Here is a 22,624-nt window from a genome sequence, read left to right as displayed (position 1 = left end):
ATGCTGCCACCCCAAAGGTGCTATCCACATCATTCTGTCGAAAGCCTGAGCACTACAGTCTATGCCAAATAGAGAATGGCATACAGTACAATGGAGTGACAGATTCTCGCATGAATGACAACACTGTAGTACACTCTGTAGCTACAAGAGAGGAAGGGATAGGGAGGGAGAGCCTTTTAAGTTGTAGTGCTTAAATCATGTATTCTACTGATTTTGATATTCATTGAAAGGGAGAGTTATGGGTTCAGACTGTACAGTCGTTCATTAATCATGTACTCTGGTAATTTTCATATTCACTACTATAGGATGAGAGAATCTTGAGGTCAGCGCTAGAAAGAATTTTAAGGTGATTGTAGAATTAATGACGAATCTTAATTATTTTCTTGCTGCTTGGTAAGCAGACAATCAGACCATCAATTCTACCCTCTGTAGTGCAATACCACCATGTCCAATCCTCACCAGTTTTAATCTGCGAGAGAGAACAGCCTCCCTCAAATGCATGCTCCATCCTCCATACTGAAGTCTTCTCTACATTTTTAGTTCTGCATGTGCAAACTTTGGAATGGGCAAAACAAAGTCAGTGCAGTGTATCTGAAGCTGTGTGTGTTGCCGGTGGTGGTGGTGCTGTACAGTGGAGCTTAATAGGTAAACAATCAGTGTCCTTGACGGTTCCTCTTGATAAGCCGCAGCTTGTGTGTTGCCCACTGTTTTGATTGTAAAGGAAGTTGCAAGATGTCGGTTAATAACCCGCCACCCCAATGAGCTGCAGATAGCCTCCACTCAAGGCGTTTTGAAGCCATGTTATTAACCCACATATACTCAAGTTTGTGTGGTACCCACTGCTATGGAGACAAAAGTTGAGAGATTTACGTTATTCCCTGCCACTCCAATGAGCTGCTGATAGCCTCCACTCAAGACATTATGCAGTCATGTTGGTAGTCCACAAATTCTCAGTTTGTGTGTTTTTCACTACAGAATGTGTGTTTTTAAAGACAGAATATGCTAGATGTGAAAATGCAAAACAATCTGCTTATTTCTCGTCTGAGCATACGTGTGCACGCAGCAGGTGATTTCCTTTATGTGATGATACAAAAGCAAATTGAGCTTCGGATCATACTTGCAAATACAGACGACTATACTTAGGCTTTCAAGAGAAGCATTTATTATGCAGCCATTTTCTTAAGCCACAAATCCTCAGTTCTTGTGTTGCATGCCCACTACTTTTAAGACAGAATTTTTGAGATATGAATATGTCAAACCTATGCTTATTTCTCATCCGAACATTCATGTGACCTCATCTTTCATGTGTTAATATGAAAGCAAAGCCTCAGATCACACCTGCTAATACCAACGACTATGCTCATGCTCTCGCAAGAAGTATATGATAGAATCCAGTCTGCCAAAAAATTTGTGAAGTACGACGCCAAGACGGCACATGTACACGCTACTATGCTGATGTTACTAGTTTGTAAAAACCGTGATTGTGTGGGCCTCATATTCTGTGGTAAGAAGGTCAACTAATTATTTGGATGTGTTGAAGGATGACCACTGTGGGAATTTCCATATGACAAGACTCACTTTGACAAATCTGAAACCTGCATAGGTCAGCAATGTAACAAACACACACACACACACACACACACACACAAAGAATCAACCCCTCTCTTTTGATGAATTCTTTTGCAAGTTTCCTGTGATACAGGATTATCGATTTCCAGCCAATTGTTTGTTCCCTTTTTATTATTGCCGTCGTCTGAAGTACAGTGCAAAGGCACAGTGGGTGGTGTGTTTTGTAAAAAAAAAAAAAAAAAGGTGTTGAGAAATGTGTAGAGTGCTTGAAAGACAAAAATATATTGGCATCAAAATATTGCAAGTCAGAAAGAGACTACAGGAATAGAGAGTCCATTGCAAAGGCAGAGAGCAGCCAAGTCTTCCTGATTCTGCAGAAAACTACCGGAAAACTTCAATATTTATCTTCGCGTCGAGAAAAGAGAATATCAAAATCTCCTTGTTTTGTTGGATTATTTGTGTCAATGGAGTGGCATGTAACACACGAGTATATCCCTGATGGCTTTTGGAATCCCTCAAATTTTGGTGGATGAATATTGGTAGCCCTGCCATACACACAAAATGCACCAGCCTTCACAGAGTAACTGCCTCTCCAAAACCCTATCGACACTCGCTCAAATGTTCATTTTACCAATTAACCTCTGCAAAAATTACAATGATTTTTGCAAATTTTGTGCTACCACAACAGTTGATATAAATTGCAATGATTGCAATGACAATCACTGATCTTATTTAGCATCACAGCAAAGAATGAAAGTATTGCCATCGCAAAAAGCCGTATAAGGATTGTAAAGTTTGTTTGTTTTTTTTTGTGTCTTGAAAACTTTTTATTTGTGTGTGTGTGTGTGTGTATGTTGTATACACAGCTTGCGACGTACACACTGTATTATACACACTCTTATCTAAAAAAATGTGACTGTTCGTTGCAAAAATACATCTGCATGTGTTCTTGGTTGTGGTTCTTCAAAGATATGATTAATGGGATTTTGCAATTGCCACTAAGGCAGCGACTGTGCCCTTTAGGTGACATTAATTGTTTTTAATACATTGTGAGCATTAACCCGTTCAGGACGGGCTGATTTTGCTACAACATGCATTTCCCGTAGACACCTACCTGAGTGTACTCGGGACTGGTCCTCAACGGGTTAAAGAGGTCATCCACTTCTTTTAGTTGACACTCGACATTTTTGTTTTCTGTCAGATTTTGGAAAAGCAGTCTGAATTGCTTTTCATTTCAATCCAGTGAAAGTGACATATACTTGGGGGCAGCAGAGGAGCGTGATGTTTCCTGTAAGTGTGTATAAATGACAAAAAGTCAAGCATAAATCAAAAGTGTGAATGGAATGATACCATAAATCGTGCAAGGTCACATAATGACATAAGGCATTGTTCAAGGTCACATAATGACATAAGGCGTTGTTCAAGGTCACATAATGACATAAGGCATTTTGCTTGGAAAGCGGCAAACAAAGCAAGAGTTTCATGATATACTGCTGATTGCAGAAATGGATTAGGAAGTATCCGCAAGAGAGTCGCTATTTCATGTGCTTGTGGGAGAGTGCAGTATGTGTTTAATTTGACATTGTGCCACAGCTCATCTTCCATTGTCACGACTTGAGTTCTACCTCAATATTAAGTTACCGTAGTTATCTAGGTAATGTCATGAGTTCATGTGATTTTCAAATGCTGGTGTGATCTGGCAATCAGCGAGGTTAACTGTTGTGGACATGCAGTAGAAAGCATTGAGCATTGTGTGTGTGTGTTTTCTAATCTTTCTAAAAACAGATATGTGATGCTGTAAGAATGCTGTGAATCACCATCCTCATGAACACACCTTTAGGCCTCTATTGGACAAGCTTGACTGGTGATCTTGGCTTGCTTTCAAATGTGTGCATTTTGTGCTTGCTTGTTTGTTTCCATTTCTCCGTTGAGACCAATTCAGTTCTGCTCTCTAATGAAGATTTAGGACCTCTGAGATCTAGCACATAAATCTCGGCATTATTTCTAGGTCGTATGTCACCCATGCCTGGTATGACAGAAATCATGTGATGTGAGAAACCAGGGAGGTGAGACACTCACCTCCCTGGAGAAACGTGTGACTGACTGCACCTCATCAAAGGGCAGGAGCAATGCTAACTTTGGAGAATCTCGGGGAGTTTGGAGGGGAAAATTCTCTCTGTCGACTCAGATCGTAAGTGGTGGTTAATCTGTCGTGACCTGTTGCCTTGAGGAGCATTGTGTGCTGGCTATGTGTGACCAGGGAGATGAGACACCTCCCTGGTGTGACTGAAGTCACCCAGACATAGTTCTCAAAATAGTGTTTGTGTGAAAGTGCCAATCAATAGTGCCAAAGACTGGTCTCAAGGCTAAACAATGCAAACAAAAGGAAAGCAAAACTCATTGGATCTATCTCCATTTTGCTTCTTTTTATTTTTAATGATCCTTTACGTCTATGGGCGCTTGGTGCTGGAATCATCAGAGTATGAGAATCAATAGCTTTCTAATGGCATGTACAATTATCAGTGGATGATGCCCACTGAACACCTTTGTCCATATGCTCCCACCAGATCCATTTCAATGTGCAGAAACCTATAGCATTGAGTGCCCCCCCCCCCCCCCCCTTCTTGGCTGGAGCCCCTTTTGGTCCAGCAGTTCCTTTCAACTGATTAGTGCAGAAATGAAGTACAGTGTAATATTAGATCACTGTTCCAATGTAAAAGAGACCAAGCACTATGAATTGCTGTCAATGATCCGTTGCTTTTGGTCTACGCTTCCCTACCTACCCTTCTTTAGAATACTGATCATCCATCTGGTACTCAAAGTTGATCATATGTATGCTTTTAAATACAAGTGAGCCAAACCAAGTGAGAAGTCTCATCCCTTCATGCATGCATGCGAGTGACCGAGAACTTTCAAGGCGTGCCACTTCTTGCATTTTTCTTTTTTGAAAGAAGTGAATTATGCAGATATATCATTGGTGCTGTGTGATCTCTCACCACATTGTACAGAGTGAAGTTTTTGTCCTCTTTCTGTCTTTATTTTCTTCAAAAACAGAAATTCTTCTGATTATACATTTTGCTACCGAGTCTTCCATTGTGTTGTGTGCCAAAGGTGTTTCTTTAGTTGCAGAGTCACAGATCACAGATTATGTGGCAGAGTAGCCCGTGCAGGCATACAAAATGTACCAGCCACTGTATGAGAGAAACAAGAAGAGTTTCATGCAACGTTGTTAGTTGCAGTTGTAGCAGAAATGTTGTAGTGGTTGTGGAGGAATAGTTGATCAGTATTTTGACTAATTGGGAAATAGTGACTTCAGGCATTTTGAGGTTTGGAGTACAACAAATAAGTGAATGTGTGGATATTGTCACAATATATAGAATGCATTGTTGTTGATAATAGTCGTTGGTCTCTGTGCTTGCAGCACTTCTATGTGATTTGTGCAAAATATTTCCTGGGTTTTGCTGTTAATTTGTTTTTCTATATTTTTTGACCAGCTGTTAAGCTGTAATGGCGAGTGTGGTGGTGCATCATTTTACCTTTGGACAGTGACAATATATGGTGGGAAATGATTATAAGTGGTGATTTGTTTACAACAACAAAAAAAATGTCCAATATGCAAATGTGTATGTCAATGTTATCAGTTGTTTAATGAAAATGCCAATGAGAGAGGGGAAAAAAAGCTTCAAGGGAAGATAAACCCCAGAGCAATGTGGATTGAGTGAAAGCAACAACATTAGTAGAACACATCAGTGAAAGTTTGAAGAAAATTGGACAATCGATGCAAAAGTTATGAATTTTTAAAGTTTTGATGTTGGAACCGCTGGATGAGGAGACTACTAGAGGTTATGACGTATGAGTGGACAACAATACCAAGAAAATATAAAGAAAATTCTGCAAAAATCCATTTTTTCATGAAAATTACAAATTCCATCAACTTGATGTTGACATATGTTAAGGGTAGCAATTATTCCCCCTGCTTTCTGAAAGCGGTTGGTCCATTGCTCTTTCATAATTCTAGAAAAGTGAATTTTTGTTGAATTTCCTTTATATTTTCTTTGTATTGTTGTCCACTCATACGTCATATCCTCTAGTAGTCTCCTCCTCCAGCGGTTCCAACACCAAAACTTTAAAAATTCATAACTTTTGCATCGATTGTCCGATTTTCCTCAAACTTTCACTAATGTGTTCTACTAATGTTGCTGCGTTCACTCAATCCACATTGTTCTTTGGGTTTACCTTCCCTTTAACTGCAATCAAAATATGCTCAGAACAGAATCACAAGTCCAGAAAGCACAATCTTAGAATCAATGTTGTTGAATGCCAAACTGGAAAAAAAAAAACAAATCAAATGAAGCGCATCTTGTGCGCCATTTTCAGCGCTATGTTCTGAATTAAAGAAGAAAGAAAGATAATACCAGCCTCTCAAGAGCTTTGTAGAAAACTGATGTATGCAAATGCAATGCAATACAAGCTATATGTACATGTAATGCACATGATGTGTAATAGATTTGTATACCATATGCTGTAATATTATTGGCCAATCCTGTTACTGACTGCAAGCAACTTATTTGTGCACAATGTCAATAGTGTTTTTAGGCCATGGACTTGGATGGGTTAACCAGTGTCTACATGTTATATGTGTGTTGTCTTTTATCTAATTATTAGTCCATAAGTCAGGTGTAAAATGACTCCTTTGCTCTGTAGTGTGTGATGTCAAGTTTGACACGTCGTATAGCTATCACCTCATTTCATCTTCAAGCTTTGTCAGTAGACTGTCATAATTGGTTTTTAAGTCTGACCTGTATCATATTATACTGCAAAAGTGTATACATTTTTTTTAATGTACATGTGGAGTACTGTTTATCTGCAGCTTCTGAGAGAAATGTATACTGTATATTTATGTATTTGTGTATGTATGTATGTATGTGTGTATGTATGTATTCGGCGTGTAGGTGAGGAAAATAATGTGTGCAGTTCTGTGTTACCAGGAATAGTAATGCTGTATTGTGTTTGAAATGACCTTGTGTATTAATGTACTAGACACAAGAAATGACCCCAATGACAAAAATTGCCAACTGAGGGATGGGTTCTCATAGTACAATGTATATTCAGGGGGGGCACACTGGGCATGCGACCCCTCTTTATTTTTTTGTGAAAACAAAAGAAATAAAAAGAAAAAAATGGGGGCGCCTGCACCCCCCCCCCTTTTAATTCTTCACGGAATTCCTGGATCCGCCCTGATATTGGCATGTTGGTGTTTGCTTCCCAGTTGTGAGAGATGCCTGAATAACTCGAGAGGCATTTCATGGCATTGTAGGGTGCCAAGTCCCAGGTCTGTTGTGGGAATTGGTCTGATTGATGTGCAGCAGTCAGTAAAAGGTTCAGTAAATTTAGCTAGGATTTTGTATGTGGCGAGCTGCCCGACCCAGTCAATTGAGCTTTGAGCTGTGAAGCATGACGACCCCAGGCCTGTACAGGTACGCACGGCTGGGACTGTGTTAACATAGATGAAAGAGTGCAGTGTTATGGCGTCAAAAGTTTTCCAGACCTTTAGGTACATTATTGTCCAGGCCTTATTATTGAAATTGAAAGCCTTCTTTTTGCTGTTTCTGCTTCTCCTTTGTAATGTCTAATGGGTAAAAAGAATTGTCAGTTGTTTTATGGACTGCACATTTTTGATACTTTTTTTTAAAAACCTGGATGATCGTTAGAATAACAAGGTGTCCGTGCTTCCACTGAACTCGCAGAGCCCCCGAATCCTGACCTAGCCGATTTGTCTTGTGCAGATCTTGAGTAACCGTTGACCCGTGTGTGAATTTGAGGCTGTTCCTCCCCATAGCATTAGCTTCATTCTAAAGGCAGCTGCTGTGCCCTTACAGTGCATGACCACCCACCCCCTCCCCCTCGCAAAGTACTGTCATATTTTGAATAAGGAACAAAAGTATATGTATGCCCTGATATTCACTATGAACAAAAATAGATTATAAAGTTTCAGAAGTAGCAAGAGAGATAGACTTGTACAAAATCCATTTTATCTTTTTCCATGTATATAAGAAGATACTACTATATTGCTCATATGAATGTATTTATAATTTTTTTAACATGAAAATTGGTTCAATCAATGCCAGTATGATATATATGTGTCACAATCTCTCTCTATGTATTGTGTGTTTCATATTACACGTCACGTCATGTAATGTCCCTTGGGTTCTTTGTGGACACTAAAATCCTCGGTAAATTATTTAATGTGAACTCAATAAAGACCCTATGAAGTTTGCCCTTTTTGGCATGTTAATGGGAGTGGCTTGATGTATATATATATATTTATATATATGATTCATCATTTGAATTGCCGTAAGAGCCTTCCTTCCCATGAAAAGAGTGATCAGAGTTTAGATAGTCATGTTTCATGGTTCGACGTGTACTCGCTGAAATATACATTACATGTTTTATGATATATATATATATATATATATAAATGTATATGTAAATGTATGTATACAATAAAAACAAGATACTCAATCTCTTTAAAGCAAGGAGTCTGCTGTCAAAACTGTGTCATGACTGAAGAGAAAGTAAGATGTGTAATTTCAACAAGGAGGGAAATACTTGTACATTTATTGTTGAAGGACCAGAGCAAAAGGAGAAAATATAAACAGAATTCTCTCTAACCCATAGAGCTGTAAATAGCAGCAGTGCTATTCGAAGGACAATTTCATCTTCCTAGACATATGGATCGAGTGAATGCAGCAATGCCCTAACATACATCAGTGACGAGTCGAGGAAATGTGTACTTTTTTTAAAAAAAGTAACGTTTTGTGAAATTCTCTTTATATTTTCTTTATATCGTTGTACGCATGTGACATCACACACTCTAGTAGTCTTCTCATCCAGCAGTGACTGTGCAGATACTTTCAAAATCCATAACTTTTGAACGAATTGTCCAAATTTCCCCAAACTTTCACTGATGTGTTCTTCAAATATTGCTGCATTCACTCAATTCACATGTATACGAAGGTGGACTTGTCCTTTGATTTCAGTAATAATGTGTCAATAACGCTGTGCCAGTGCACAGGGCAAGCTCTATCTGATCATGCACGCGAAACATGGAGCACTGTCTCTTTCTCCAGTCTACCATAGTTTTGTAATTTCTCCCAGCAACTGTTACATACATGTACTGGGAAAACCAATACAAAGTTCTGAAAATGCATTTCTATTATGAATTAGCAATGCCTCTATAATAATGATAATAAGGGAAAATTAGATGCAGTTACCGCATACTGTACCACATTATGTAGTATGTGCTCTGCTCATACCTACTGCACAGTAACGCCGCATTACTGGAAGTGCACAAGTCAACACTAAAAGTGTGACCCCGTTTAAGGCCCGGTCCCACTGGCCGACGGACACAAAGGCCCGAATTCACGAAGGTGGTACAAACAAAACCATGGTCTAAACCATGGACAAAAACCATGGAGCGCCAAGTGTCAAACAGAATATTTCGTTACGAAATTGGTCATTTCGTCGACAAAATGACTGCTTCGTTAACGAAATTATCATTTCGTGGACGAAATGTTCATTTAGTTACAAAAAGTTGTCATTTCTTAACAAAATAATCATTTCATCGACGAAATGACTGATTTCGTAGCGAAATATCGCATGCAACACTTGGCATTCCATGGTTTTTGTCCATGGTTTAAACCATGGTTTCATTTGTACCACCTTCGTGAATTCGGGCCAAAGCGTATGCAGAAAGGACACAGCGGACGAGCAAAATTTTGAGGATGGCTTCATCCGCTCCAGAAATTGACAAAATTGGCGAAAATTGGCGGTAACAGAACGGAAATAGAACGGATGTGGGTAGTATGTAGCGGGGATGTTAAACGGATGTTCATCGGAAGCCTAGCGGATGAAAGCGGATGGAAGGGGATGACAGCTCCGAAGGGGTTACCGGAGATAATTGCGAAACGGACGCATAGCAGAAAAAGCGGATGCAGAGTGGATGCAGAGTGGATGCAGAGCGGATGCAGGGGGGGTGCTTTCGAAATGCTTTATATACGAGATGCATACGCTTACATCCTTTCTATTAACGTGCTATTGACGATGTAAAGACGTTCCACGTACCATATCTTTCCTCCCTCTTTCCGTTTTTAGCTGTAGCGGATGTGAGTTGCGAGGATGCCCAGAGGATGCAGAGAGGATACAGCGGACGTTTAAGGGATGCCGCACGGACATACAACGTTTGTTGCTCGTATGTCGTGGATTTACATCGTACACAGCGGAAAGTTCATCCGTTCTAAAAGTTTGAAGCAGCTTAAAACTTTTTGTGCGGATGAAGTCACAGTGGACGGATGCTCGATGGATAGAGCGGATGAAACAAGTATGCGATGGGTACACCGTGGATTCGTAGCGTTTTCCAACGGATGGCAAGATTTTTTGTACGCTTTACATCCTCTTTGCATCCGTAAGTGCAGTGGGACCGGGCCTTTAACGTTTGTATGTTGAGCGTTGGTGTGCGAGGTCACCTTATTCATATGCACATAGCATAAAGCCAGCATACGGACCCAACTGTTGGTGATGAAACATGTACTTTTATATTATGCAATAGGGAGGATCGTCAAAGGTGAACATAATCTAACAGGAGACAGAGAGAAAAAGAGGGGAGAGGAGAGGAAAAGGGGGGGGGGGGGAAGAGAGTGAAATAAAGACCCAGTTCCAGTTCAAGTAAATGTTGCAACCTTGAGACTCCACTCTAGATTGGTCCTTTTGAAAATGTGGGTGATTGCCATGGTTACCACTCCACTCTGATTACAGATGGTCCACCTGAAAATGTAGATGATCGTTATGTTAATGACTCCACTCTGAATAGTCCACCCTCGGGATGTGTTCACTGAAAATGTGCCTCAAAATCGGTATGAAAGGCTTTCAAAACCATCAAGGTCAGAAAAACACTGCTTTCTATCATGAAAGTGACATACGCATGCTGCCCGTCCATGATCAAGCCGTTGTCGTCATCATCATCATCATCGCTATCATTCTCATCTTCATCATCATTATCTTCATTATCATTATGACATTACCATGCTGTACACAATGGTAAATCATTACATTTTTTTGATACTGTACATGACAAGACTAATTCAACACACTGATCTCATTCCTTGTTAAGGTGGTATGACATGTATATAGCATTTATTATTTTCTTTTTTGCAAGTATGCATACAATGCATATTATAATTAATCTTATTTACAAGCAATTTTCTGTACATATCTTTAAAAATTTCATTTTACAGTGAGCTCGGGACAGCGAATTAAACCATGTTGTATAATGGGTCCTATGAGATGACCACATCTCTGAAACAATCTCACAGACATAACTGAACATGTTCACATACTTTCACATTGAGATACAGTCTTGGAGGAAGGCTATGCCTTATTTGAGTTGAAATTTCACTATATGCCCACAATATCAATGGACAAAACACTGAAACAAAGCTAGGTCAAAACTTGCTTTTACCGTCTCTTCTCAGAAACAGAAGGTCTTGTGACTGACAGACTTTGACACAATTGAACACTCCTGTACCAGTCATACTCTTTTTTTTCTTTCTTTGTATTTGTGTGTGTATGTGTGTCTGTGTGTCTGCCACACTCTGTGTCAGTGAGGTAGAGAGGCATAGTCTTGTGGAGGGGGAAGGGGGTAAATATTTTTAAGGGGTGTAACCTATGAGTGAGGTGAAATTGAAATGACAAGTGGAATGTTTACCTGCAGAGAATTCAGTACATTGTAAACATGTGGAAGCCATTTTGGTATTCAAGACCGGCGTTGGTTTGCAGAGGACGCAAATTAAGAGGTGTAAACTAATCCCTCACGTCCTCAACTCCACTGCCAATATTTTAAAATCCAAATTAACTTTGTGCAGGACGCACCCTGTCTAACTCTTCTGACAGGCATAGTCTGGGTCTTTATCACTTAAGCTCCTTGAAGGAATTGTGCTGTCTTAAGATCTTATATTTTGTGTGTTGTGACTGTGGTTGGTTTTTGTTTGTTTGTTTTTGTTTTTGCTATGGAATTCATCCATAAAATTCCCTCCATGGGCTGGAATTCCCAAAAAGTTTATACCGGTAGTTGATTAAAAATCTAACGAACTGCCAGCGAACAGGGATGTGCAAAAGAGAAAATAAATCAATCAAATATAAATGATGCTGGACATTTCAGAAAGGGGAGGAGGATATTTTGCTGTGTGTAACTTTAACCAGTGGAGAAAGATTGCAGGAACTTTACAAAAACTTAAAGAAACCTGAATATTGTGAATATTAAAGGAATCGTCAATGTACCTCATTCTCTTCAGCTGAGATTGCATGGCCTTCTCCCCCTTTAAAACGATGAACAAAATGTATTGTGCAAATCATAATCAATCCCTTTACTATTGCTTTACCAAAATAAAAACCACATTCAAAACAAGAACAACTGATGTGTTCTCGCCCAACTATGCGGGCAAACACAAAAATATTGTTACCGTAATATAATAATAATAATAATAATAATAACAGAAATTCACTCATACCCTGTCCCATTGGATAAAAGCAAAGAGTATCAAACTGATACGTATAATATCAAGCATGTCCAGCTTGAAAAAACAAAAAGAAACAATTTTTGATACATTCACCATCTCATTCATAACAGCAACTTGGAAAGCAGATTTATACAAAAAAATAATATGAATACTATTTGTGCAGTGTGACACAACGAAACGGTCAGCATCTTGCTCTGGCGCTACTCATTTAGCAAAGCCTATCAAAACATATCACACGACAATAACAAATGAAGTGAATGAGAGGCATGAAAAATATAAATAGGCAACCACTCTACGGACTCCAGCGAAATAATAAAACGGAGACCAAAAAGTGATTGTGCACAAGCATAGTCAGTACGGCACACTCGTATCCATGCTGTCGTGCAAAGAATTTAACAATAAATGAAATATTCATCAAGATGGATGGCTATGTGCACCAAATTCGGCTCAAAAGCTACACACAGGGAATAGCCACATTCCATCCAGAGTCTCTTTATTTGTGAAAGCATGTTGGGTTTTTTTCTTGCCAGATTTTGCAAAATTTAATCAACTCAAAAACAGGTGTTCCACAGTAATACAATTGTACATGCACTTCTCATAAAATGCGCAAAATGTTGAATTTTCTTTTCATAATTTCACTTTTATTACGGTGTGGTGTATCAATCAGAAGCTTTTCCACAAGATATCAATATTTTTTTGTGTGCTTTCTTCCCATTTTTTTTTTTTTCAAGAATGAAAAATATTCGAACAGTGCCTGGCCAGCAGTTTAAGTAGTATATATCATTCTGGTTGATATCAAAAAGTTTGAAATAAAGGCACCAAAGCAGTAGTGTCACAGTCATCTTTTCTTGAGGTGTTAGTGCTGTGTATAATATTATTAATATTGCAATAGTGGATACACAGTTGCACCATTACACTTACACATGTACTACAACACTACATCCTCTGGAGACATGAAATATGAGTTATAATGTTGACAACATGATTGCATGTACACAGTACACAGTAGACATGGGTTACACTTAGTACTACCACGAGAATCACAATTTTTCACTTGACATACGTTTCAGATCTCTATATCTCACCAATCTTGTACATATACTTTTTTCACAACTTCATCCCAGCTTTCATAGCAGAATAAAATAATCTCATATTTACAAGTACACAATCATCGATAAATCTGCCACCAAACCCAATAGTTTAAGAAGTTGAAATTATATATAGTCATACTAAACATAACATTCAGACTTTTGATAGATGGTATCTTATTATTTCAGAAATTCTCCCTCATTACATCAAATTGCTTTAAACTCATCTGCCATTATCAAGTCTCCGGGGAATCACCCCTTTCATCCTCTTCTATTGACTTTACTTTGATAAATCCATGTCCCTGCTCTCGATACCGGCTGTTCCTGTCTCTGGAACCATCCCAGTCTTGGGACTAAATCCCCCCTCTTCTTGGCATGGATGCATCTCTTCTTCCACTCATCTGTTTCCATGACGACATCCTGTGTACATCTGCAGCAGTGTTGCAAGCCCATCCCACTTTCCACACAGCGCACATCACAAAATATGCAACTTCTTCCCTCTTGGGACAAAGTTGTGCAAGATTTTCACTCAGAGTGCTCCATTCCTTTATCATTTCATTTCTTTTCATTACTTCTCATCTGTTCATCCAGTCTTGTCTATATAAGCTTAACCCTCACAGAAAGTTTACTTCTCCATCTTGTCCAGACATGCAATTTGCATCACTGTATTTCACCCAGTCACCTTGCTTTTGCCCATTCCCATTCCCTTCTTTTTAAATATAATATCAGTGTAAAGAACAGTCATTAAATCAAGTATCAGAATGCTGCAGTCACAGATGTCCAGATACATACAGCCCCCAACTGTAAGACCATTCCTGGGGGATTGGGAAGCACTGCCAAGCAAATCCTCCAAAGCACTACCATCAAGAATTTAGTAAACTGGTGTACCTAGTCTTGGCTCTTCCAGACTTTGCGTGGCAACCATATTAACTATTTTACGATAGCCAACAAAAAAAGATTCTCACAGTGCCCTGAAGGCGACGAAGGAGGTAACAGTACACACATCTCCCTCCTCCAGCTTTGGTTTATGGATAATACAAGGTCTTTCGCTCATCAAAGATCAGTTGGCACATGGTCTGCGTTACTATGTATCGTGGAGTTTAAATGCCAGCAAAATATTCATCAGTTTGGCTCAGTAATGTCTTGCCAACAATATTGGCAATGTGATTAAAATGATGGTTATACACATTGTTCTGGCATGAGAGTAATACTGCTAGTAATTACAGGAGCAATGTACAACATATCCTGTAAGCCAAATGAAATTTATGCATTCCATAATCTTACGTTTCATATTTTCACTATAAAACAGAATAATTCTTTTCTTTTCTTTTCTTTTTTTGGTTACGTCTGCAAGATTGCAAAATTTAATGGGCCAATAACACAAAAACAAATTCAGAAAAAAAAACTGCCCAGCAACCGCCACATAATTTGCGTCGAACAGGTATTCATTTTACATGCAGCAACACGCACCAGTAACAAATTGCTTTTGGTATTCAATATGACCCAGTCATACATGTAGCATCATACAGCTTTTCTAATTGCACTGTCTAATATTCAACAATTTCTGCATGAGCGCAGGCCAACGACAACAGAGCAACATAATCAGAGCAGTCAACTGTACAGCATGCAAGGCTCCATCCGTGCAGATTTGTATTTCTTCCACAAGCACTTGCCCATTCAGGCTGGTCAATTTCAGAGTTTTCGATAATTCACCAGACTGAACAAATGGCCCATTTCCTAAAAACTTAAACAAACATATCCCTCACAGTCCATTGAAAAGAGAGAGAGAAAAAAAAAGGCTGTAAATTAACACGTTAGAAATCCTTCATACCAAAAGTTAATAGATAATGACCATAATAGAAAGAATTGATATTTCTACATTCTCTCATACCAGAGACATATTCAATCAAGATTTGAGTCTTTAAAAAAAAAAGAGTCATCTTTCTAATACATTTGCTTGCTGAATGTGAGACTACCACTTTCACTTCTTTCATCAGCTTTGCTATGAAGAATATCTCCATGAATGGGGTCACTGGTGGGCAAGTGGCAATGGAAGAGCCCTCGGGTGTGGATGCCAAATCTACAAGTCCTTGAAGTGCGATTTGCCAATCATTATCACTGCCTCGTAGATCACGTCTTCCTGCTAAATTGATTAAGAAAGCATCATTCGCGGCTCATGATTTTGGCGAAAAGCGCAAAAGGGACTGCCAGCCAGGTTCTCACATTGAGGGGGTGGGGCAAAGAGCAGTCTTATCACCATGGCAACGCATCCTATCCTCTTTTCATCCTAGCTCTTCTGGGTGGACAGCATCACCATGCCTCTCTTGAGCTGCTCGAAGCTGACGAACATGACAATGTTCCAGGCGCCAAGTCTCAGGAACTGTGGTGTGAATCTGGGTGAATAGAAATGGAAGCAATGAAGCCATTTAAGATTTAAAAAAAAAAAGAATGACAAAACACATGAACTTGCACTTGACTTTGGTCAGGTGAAAGGCAGAAATGTACACCATTTGTTTATAGTGGTGGCATTTGCAAATAACACCTGAACTCTACGTATGAAGAGGGAGTACTCGGCAGTACTTTTTCATATTTCTGGTTTGTAAATACAGGATAACAAACTTGAAAATTTCATGACATTCTCATTTTTAGTCCGTCGATTTTGAGATTGTAAGTGTTCTATTTGTTTGACTTTAGTCTTTTTATTTATGGTAAACTCATGAGAGTTAAGATTCCCACTTGGCCTAAGAATAGTTCTGGAGTCTCACCAGAAAACTGCATACGGAGGGGGTTTTTCAGCACAAAATGGTGCAGTATGATGTCACATTAAAACTTGTTGTATGATAGACAATTTGTGACAAGCGGCCAAAGCCGAGGTGTGTTGGTGTTATGATAATAGTCTATGAGGAAATTCAGAGCATCCTTCAAACATGCCACCGGCAAGTTCGCTCACCCTTTGTAGAAGGCGAACGGCCCTTCTTTCCGGAACATCTGGGTGGCGCAGTCCATGGCCCCTCGGTACCGGCCCATGCCAGAGTTCATGTAGCGCGTCTTCACCACGTCCACGGGAGTGGCCACGCAGGTGGTCACGAACCCCGCCCCGAAGGCGGAGACAAAGTGGCAGGGGAACTCGTCGTTCATCCACCTGCGTCGCAAGATGGCCTCTTTGATGAGGTCGTAGGCCACCACCTCGCTGGCGTTGACCACTGAGTTTCGGGCAATGTTGGGCATGGTGCCTGTATGTTAAAAAAGACACCATAAAACAAAGCTTGAAATTCCCTTCTTTTAAAAAATGTTTCCACAGACAAAATATATTTGGTGTATTAAATCTATGGTTTTTAACTCACATGACCTTTGACCTTGCTGGGTAACCACATGAGTTAGGGATGACAGCACAGGCGAAAAAAAAAAACATCGAAGATAACGGTTTTACTGTACAAATCAGGAAATTGATTCTTTGGGCTGACTTCTGTAGCACACGAATGGGCAAAGCAGTCTTTGTCACAGTACTCTAAGTAATAAAACTCAACAACCATGCAGTCTTTTTGCCCTCGAACTTATTTTTGGTGCATGCTTCCAGAGTGCAATAGCCCTTGACTGACAGAGAGCCAAGGTCAATTGCACAAGTCCTTTATAATCCCAAACACATGGTAGATATGTATGTCACAAGACTGACCTTGTGACATGTTCAACAACGCGGGCATCGTTGTTGAAACACTACACAAGCCTGTATCATTTGAAAGTTCTTAATGATAATTATTGCATGGAGCTTCTTTGGCAGGTGCATAAACACTCTGTTGCTGTGATGAATGAATCTTCATCATATCTTCTCATACAAGTGAAACTAATGGAAATTGCTCAAGTCCTTCATAATCCCACACACACAGTAGATACGTCACGAGACTGACCTTGTCAAGTGAAACTGATGGAAATTTGAACAATGACATAAAAGATGTTAGTTTTTATGGGGCAGCTCTCTTTGGGTGCCTTCAGCCTTGGCACATATGTTATATAGTTTTGACAAGGAGAATGTTGGTATAGTGTATAAGCCATTTCTGAACATTTTGCAATTAGAAATTATGCTGAACTGGGAAGGTACTATTTGGTCATAGTATCGGCTCTTTAAGTTTATGCTTTCGAGCTTATTTCAGAGTCCCTGGTGTTGTGAGAAACGCAAACGTACCCTTCCACAGGCCCCTCACTCCTTCCTCTTTGGCGATGGTCTGGTATGCATTCATAGCACCGCTGTACCTCTTGGGGGCGCCTGTCAGCTCGGCATTACCCTGAGCCTGCATGCGGATCTTGACCACGTCGGTGGGCTGGGCACAAGTCACAGCAAATGCCCCTGTAGTTATCCCAGCACAGATTCTCGTAAGAATGTTCACACCACCATAGTCTACACAGAAAACAAGAAAGAAACAAAAACAAAACAAACATTCTCATTATCAATGCTCATACAAAAGCCACAATTAATGTCAAATACATGATTGAGTTACCAACTTTGGACACAGTTTCTTCTAAAATCAATACCTTAGAAGACACCTTGCCCCCTCCCCATTTGTTGGTTTGTGAAATTCAGAATAACTAGAAATGTAAATATAAATGTGGCTACTTCTTTGAGCAATGAAATCCACTGTACAAGGGAAAAAAAAAATGTTTATTCAACAAGGGACTGTCACACAAGTCAAGGAAGGTAACTGCTCCAAGTGATATGCTGTTACTGCATATCACTGTACATTGTATTTCCAATGAGGAACATAACATACACTTTAAAACATGACTACTGTACATACCGAGATTTTGTCTTGCATGTCAGGCATGAGTATTGAAAGAAACAGTACCCTTTTCATTTCATTAAAAAAACAATAATAATAATAATGCCTCCAGCACCCTTCTGGCGGAGGCATAAAAAAACGTATGCCTTTATCCTTCTCTGCTATTTTCTTCTCCCTTCTCCCAGGCTACAACAGTACTTAAATGTGCTGTTATATTCCAAACAGCAGCATGGGCCGCCTCCTGGAATTTGAACTCTTAAATGTTCCACGGAAGTAAACCAGACAAAATAAGATAGCATGGACAGTACATATATCTGTCCTACACCGTACTTGCCCTGGAGTAAGTTTTATGGATTAAATGTTCAGAATACAAAATAATGAGGGTACATTGCAGAGGCTAGATTACACAAGGCACTTCTTGCTAGTAATACAGTATTGATGCATCTGCATAACTTTGGCTGGTAGTATATATAGGTCAGAAGCCAAAAGGAAGAAATAGAAAACGACACAAAATAATCTCCAACAAAAAAGGGCTGGTACTGAATGTCACTGTGACTTGAAGAGAGAATTTGTTGGCATAGGAAAGATTTGAGTGTGCATGGGTGATAGCGTGTGTGTTAATGTGTATATTCCCATCTATCTCTTCATTTATTTAGAGCACGAAGTGATGTCTATATCCACGTTACATGATTAGCTACATACATTTCATCAGGTTTAGAAGGAATATTGTTGCATTACTCAAAATTGAAGGATTACTAGGCTACATTGTACATGTATCTTTCTCTCCATGTAGTGAAGAAGTCTGCATAATATTTTATAGAATGGGTAGCGAGAATCCTGCGATCTGATTGGTCGAGAGCTATGTGTTCATTTCTACTGGCCGCACGCACGCTGAGTCACAGTGGTAAACATGTTATCGCGCACTTAGCAAGAGTACGCGTACTTGTAACAAAGGTTCGCGCACTAAAGCAAGCGTTCGCGCACTCAGCTTGGCCATGCATCCAGTAAAACTGATGCATGGCTGGCAATGCATCCAGTAAAAATGGTAAGTACGGGTATGCATGCCCGTTTACGGCAAGCCAAAAGGAAATGCATCCAGTAATTTTGTCATTGGGTTACACGATAGAAAAATGGGTTTTGACAAGAAAATTACCCATTCTATAAATCAGATAACGCACATGTCTTTCGTGCGTCAGTCGGAATATAGTGTGCATGCGGTAACTATGGAATTTAGCCTAAACCCACTCGGCTTCGCCTCGTGGGTTAAGCATTCCATAGTTACCTTATGCACACAATTCCGACTGACGCACTCAGACCTGTGCGTCATTTGTATAAAAAGTGATGTCTTCTATGATACCATCTAGCCTTCAGGCTGATGTTTATCCCTAGTGTCGCCATCAGTACGTATCATCTAATATCTGCAAACACACACATTCACATCCGCTTCCATTTCATTATCACTGTCTTTACATGATAAAATGCAAAATGTACTAACACAGCATTTTCATAGCACATGGTATTTCGTGTGACAAAACATACAAAATTAAGTATCCCTGATGTGCCCCACCCCAAAAAATTGTTGAAGGCACTTAAATATGCAACACACAAGAAATACAGAACACCACCCCCACACACACACACACATACGCTTCTCTCTTTCCCATCTCCCTGAAGAGCAGATGCATTCATGTCGAGTCAAAGGCAATGCCCTTTGAATTCGGCCCAAATCCTCTTTGCCCATTCGTCCTTGAGAGCGGCGTGACCTTCAGAGACTGACAAACAAGTCATCCGCTTCAGCGACTAACAATCAGAGATCAAACCAGAGAGGTGGTCTTTACACCTCCCTGATCAGACACAGTAAGCACTGTGCAGATTGACAATCAGCCAGTGAGGTGTGAAAGACATCACTGCATGCATGGATGGCATTTCTTCCACCACGGACCAACTTGTACGATGTAGGTCTCTCGAATCTGCTTTCACTGTGCTCACGGGTATTGCACACATAATTGGCAAAATCTCTGCACTGACAATTGGCACAACTTCTCTTGTGTGCGTCCAAGTGTATGTGAGTGGGAATAATAACTGGTCATCATTGTTTCCATCCTCCCCCCCCCCCAAACACACACACACACACACACACACACACATACACACACACACACACACACACACACACACACACATACACACACACACACACACATGAAACATATTTACTTGTAATTCTTGTCTTGAAATTAGTGCATGAAATTAACCCGTTCCTTTCGCAATTCTCTGAGTGCCTTTAATGCCCCCAAACGAGATTCTTTTCGCCCGTCGACAGAGAGGCACACAGGTGGTAATACAGCTGTTTGAAGGCAGTCAAGCGGTTCATTGTGTCCCCCTTTCTACGGTCAACTACATGTGCCCGTGAGCAATGGAAATATCGATCGGGTGCGAGGTATGAATAGAACGTGCGCTGATGAGCTCTCAGAATCTTTTGTTCTACACAAAACCAGGTACCTGAATGAGGTGACTGGGGTCAGCGAACCCGCATTTCTAACTGATTTCAGCCTTGATCATTATGTACATGTTCGTATGAGTTTACAGCAGAACAAGCAAAACACTAAATCAGGAAAAGGTACATAATACTGTAAAACCCCCTTTTTTAAACAGCAGGAAAACAAATCCTGATAGAATAAACTCTGATCTTTTTATCAAACCCACTTTTCTGAGCATTTTAACACAAAGAAACATGGATTTAGGTCACTGAAGCAGGCACCCTTGTCTTCATTTTGGGAACCTGGTAAACCAGGTTCCCGTAAAAAAACGGGTTTAATAGCCCTAGAAAAAAAAAAAAAAAAAAAAAAAACAGAATGTGTGCTCTATATGCATGTTTGTATAAAATAATCATTGTTACATTACTGTATTTGGCTACAACATTCCTTGCTTGAAATATAGCAGTTCTTGCTAAAGATTTTTTTTTTCTTCTTTTTTTTTGGTGGCATATACTGAGCATATACATTATCATTTAGGGTTGGGTGAAGTAGAAATAAAGCCTTCTTTGATGTAACAAGCTCAGGAACTGACAAATTATGACGACATTAAAATGCACATGGTGTTTCTGTCTGTCAGTCTGTCTGTATGTACGTATGTCTGTTTCTCTCTTTTTCCCACCAACAGAGCTTCTTACAAAGGACATGAAAGGGTTTCACTGCATTTTTTTTTTTATGATACTCGCTTTTCTTTTCTCTTTTTTGACACACTGCTAAACTACAGCAATGATATGGTTTTGTGATTTAGTTGGATCTATCTGGATTTTCCAATGAGAGGAAAAGTTACAAACAAACAGAAACCCAAGAACTACCTCAAAGTGACTTGCATAAAATTCTTGAAAGTAAACAGATTAGCATGGTTTCAGAAAATCAGCCACAACTAGTAAACCAGGATCTGTTTTCTCCGTTCTGGGGGTCAGAAATGGACACTACAACAGCTGAATAAAGAAAGTTCAAAGAGAAGAAAAGGAAATAAAGGAGAAAACAACAACTGAATCAGACTATGAGGATAGTAGACTTCCTTATAGAAGTGAGATCCCGATACCCTGTCCATACGTTTATGTGTGTGAACTTTGTCCATTATAAAATGGGTTCAAGAACGTAGCCAATAGGAAGCGCTGAAATTAGTCACATGGGCTTTGATTACTTTAGTACCATTGCACTGCAGTACCAGTGCGCACTCAATCAGTTGTTACAAGTGCGTCGCGAGCTACTAAACGCGCTGTCAATACCTGTAAACAACTTCTAGTTCGGGCTGCGTATGCCGGCCGGCCTTTCTTGTGTGCATAACATAATGTGGCGTACGTATACAGTACTCTTATACGTACAGTACATTGTACTTACATGTGCGGGATTTCCGAGTGCGACATGCTTGACTCGACTCTCTCGAGCGAGTGCTACATGTAGCTGACTGGACTATTGACCCACAAAGGTACGTGAAAATGCTGTTAGTTTTCGACCCATTTTATAGAACAAATGATGCACAGGATTATTTTGTGGCGTTAGTGGAGACGCAGCTCACTCTCGGGTATTTACAATGTAGTGCAACATGCACTCGGCTTCGCCTCGTGCCTGTTTCACAATTGTAAATACCCTCGCGTGCGCTACTCCTACACTAACGCACTCTATCCTGTGCATCATTTGTATACTCTCAACTCATTGGCACAGAAAGGGATATCTAAATTTATATTAAGACACTAGCTAACAACAGCAGACAGTGAGACTAGAAAGAAGTCAACATGCACATAATACACAATGTAAGAAGAAGCAGGACTATCTATATTGCTAATATGAGAAGTAGATTTTAAAGCTACAGTAAAATAGAGATTATTGATGGTGGAGAACAGAGCTACTGCATGCCACAGGAGATGACAGGGGTATGATTGAGAAGCCATGCACACTTTGTACAATTTGCAATGTATTTTTGTTAGCGAAAGGAAAGAGGGGGGAAACCAAAGGCAGGAGCATCATGAAACTGTTCTACATGAATGAAGCTGAAAGAGTGCCTCTACCTGCGATGGATCAGGCCGAATAAATGCAGGGAACTTTTCTTTTGAAGTACGATTTTGATCCTCAATATCCACTTT

At 39.8% G+C, this 22,624-nt stretch overlaps 1 protein-coding gene across 1 annotated transcript in view; it reads right to left on the bottom strand.

Annotated features, from left to right (window-relative positions):
- Positions 1–10,739: 10,739 nt before the first annotated feature.
- LOC140228581 (dicarboxylate carrier UCP2-like) overlaps positions 10,740–22,624 on the bottom strand; it is a 34,001-nt gene continuing 22,116 nt past the window's right edge. Inside the window, 3 exon segments of the mRNA XM_072308811.1 lie at positions 10,740–15,624; positions 16,182–16,464; positions 17,412–17,624. Of these exon segments, the coding sequence (XP_072164912.1) occupies positions 15,519–15,624; positions 16,182–16,464; positions 17,412–17,624 (602 nt within the window). The 3' untranslated portion in view covers positions 10,740–15,518.

The sequence above is a fragment of the Diadema setosum genome, chromosome 5, assembly GCF_964275005.1.
Source record: "Diadema setosum chromosome 5, eeDiaSeto1, whole genome shotgun sequence".
In the NCBI taxonomy this organism is placed as follows: domain Eukaryota; kingdom Metazoa; phylum Echinodermata; class Echinoidea; order Diadematoida; family Diadematidae; genus Diadema; species Diadema setosum.
Note: the sequence above shows the minus strand (reverse complement) of the source record. Positions and strands in the feature narration are given on the sequence as shown.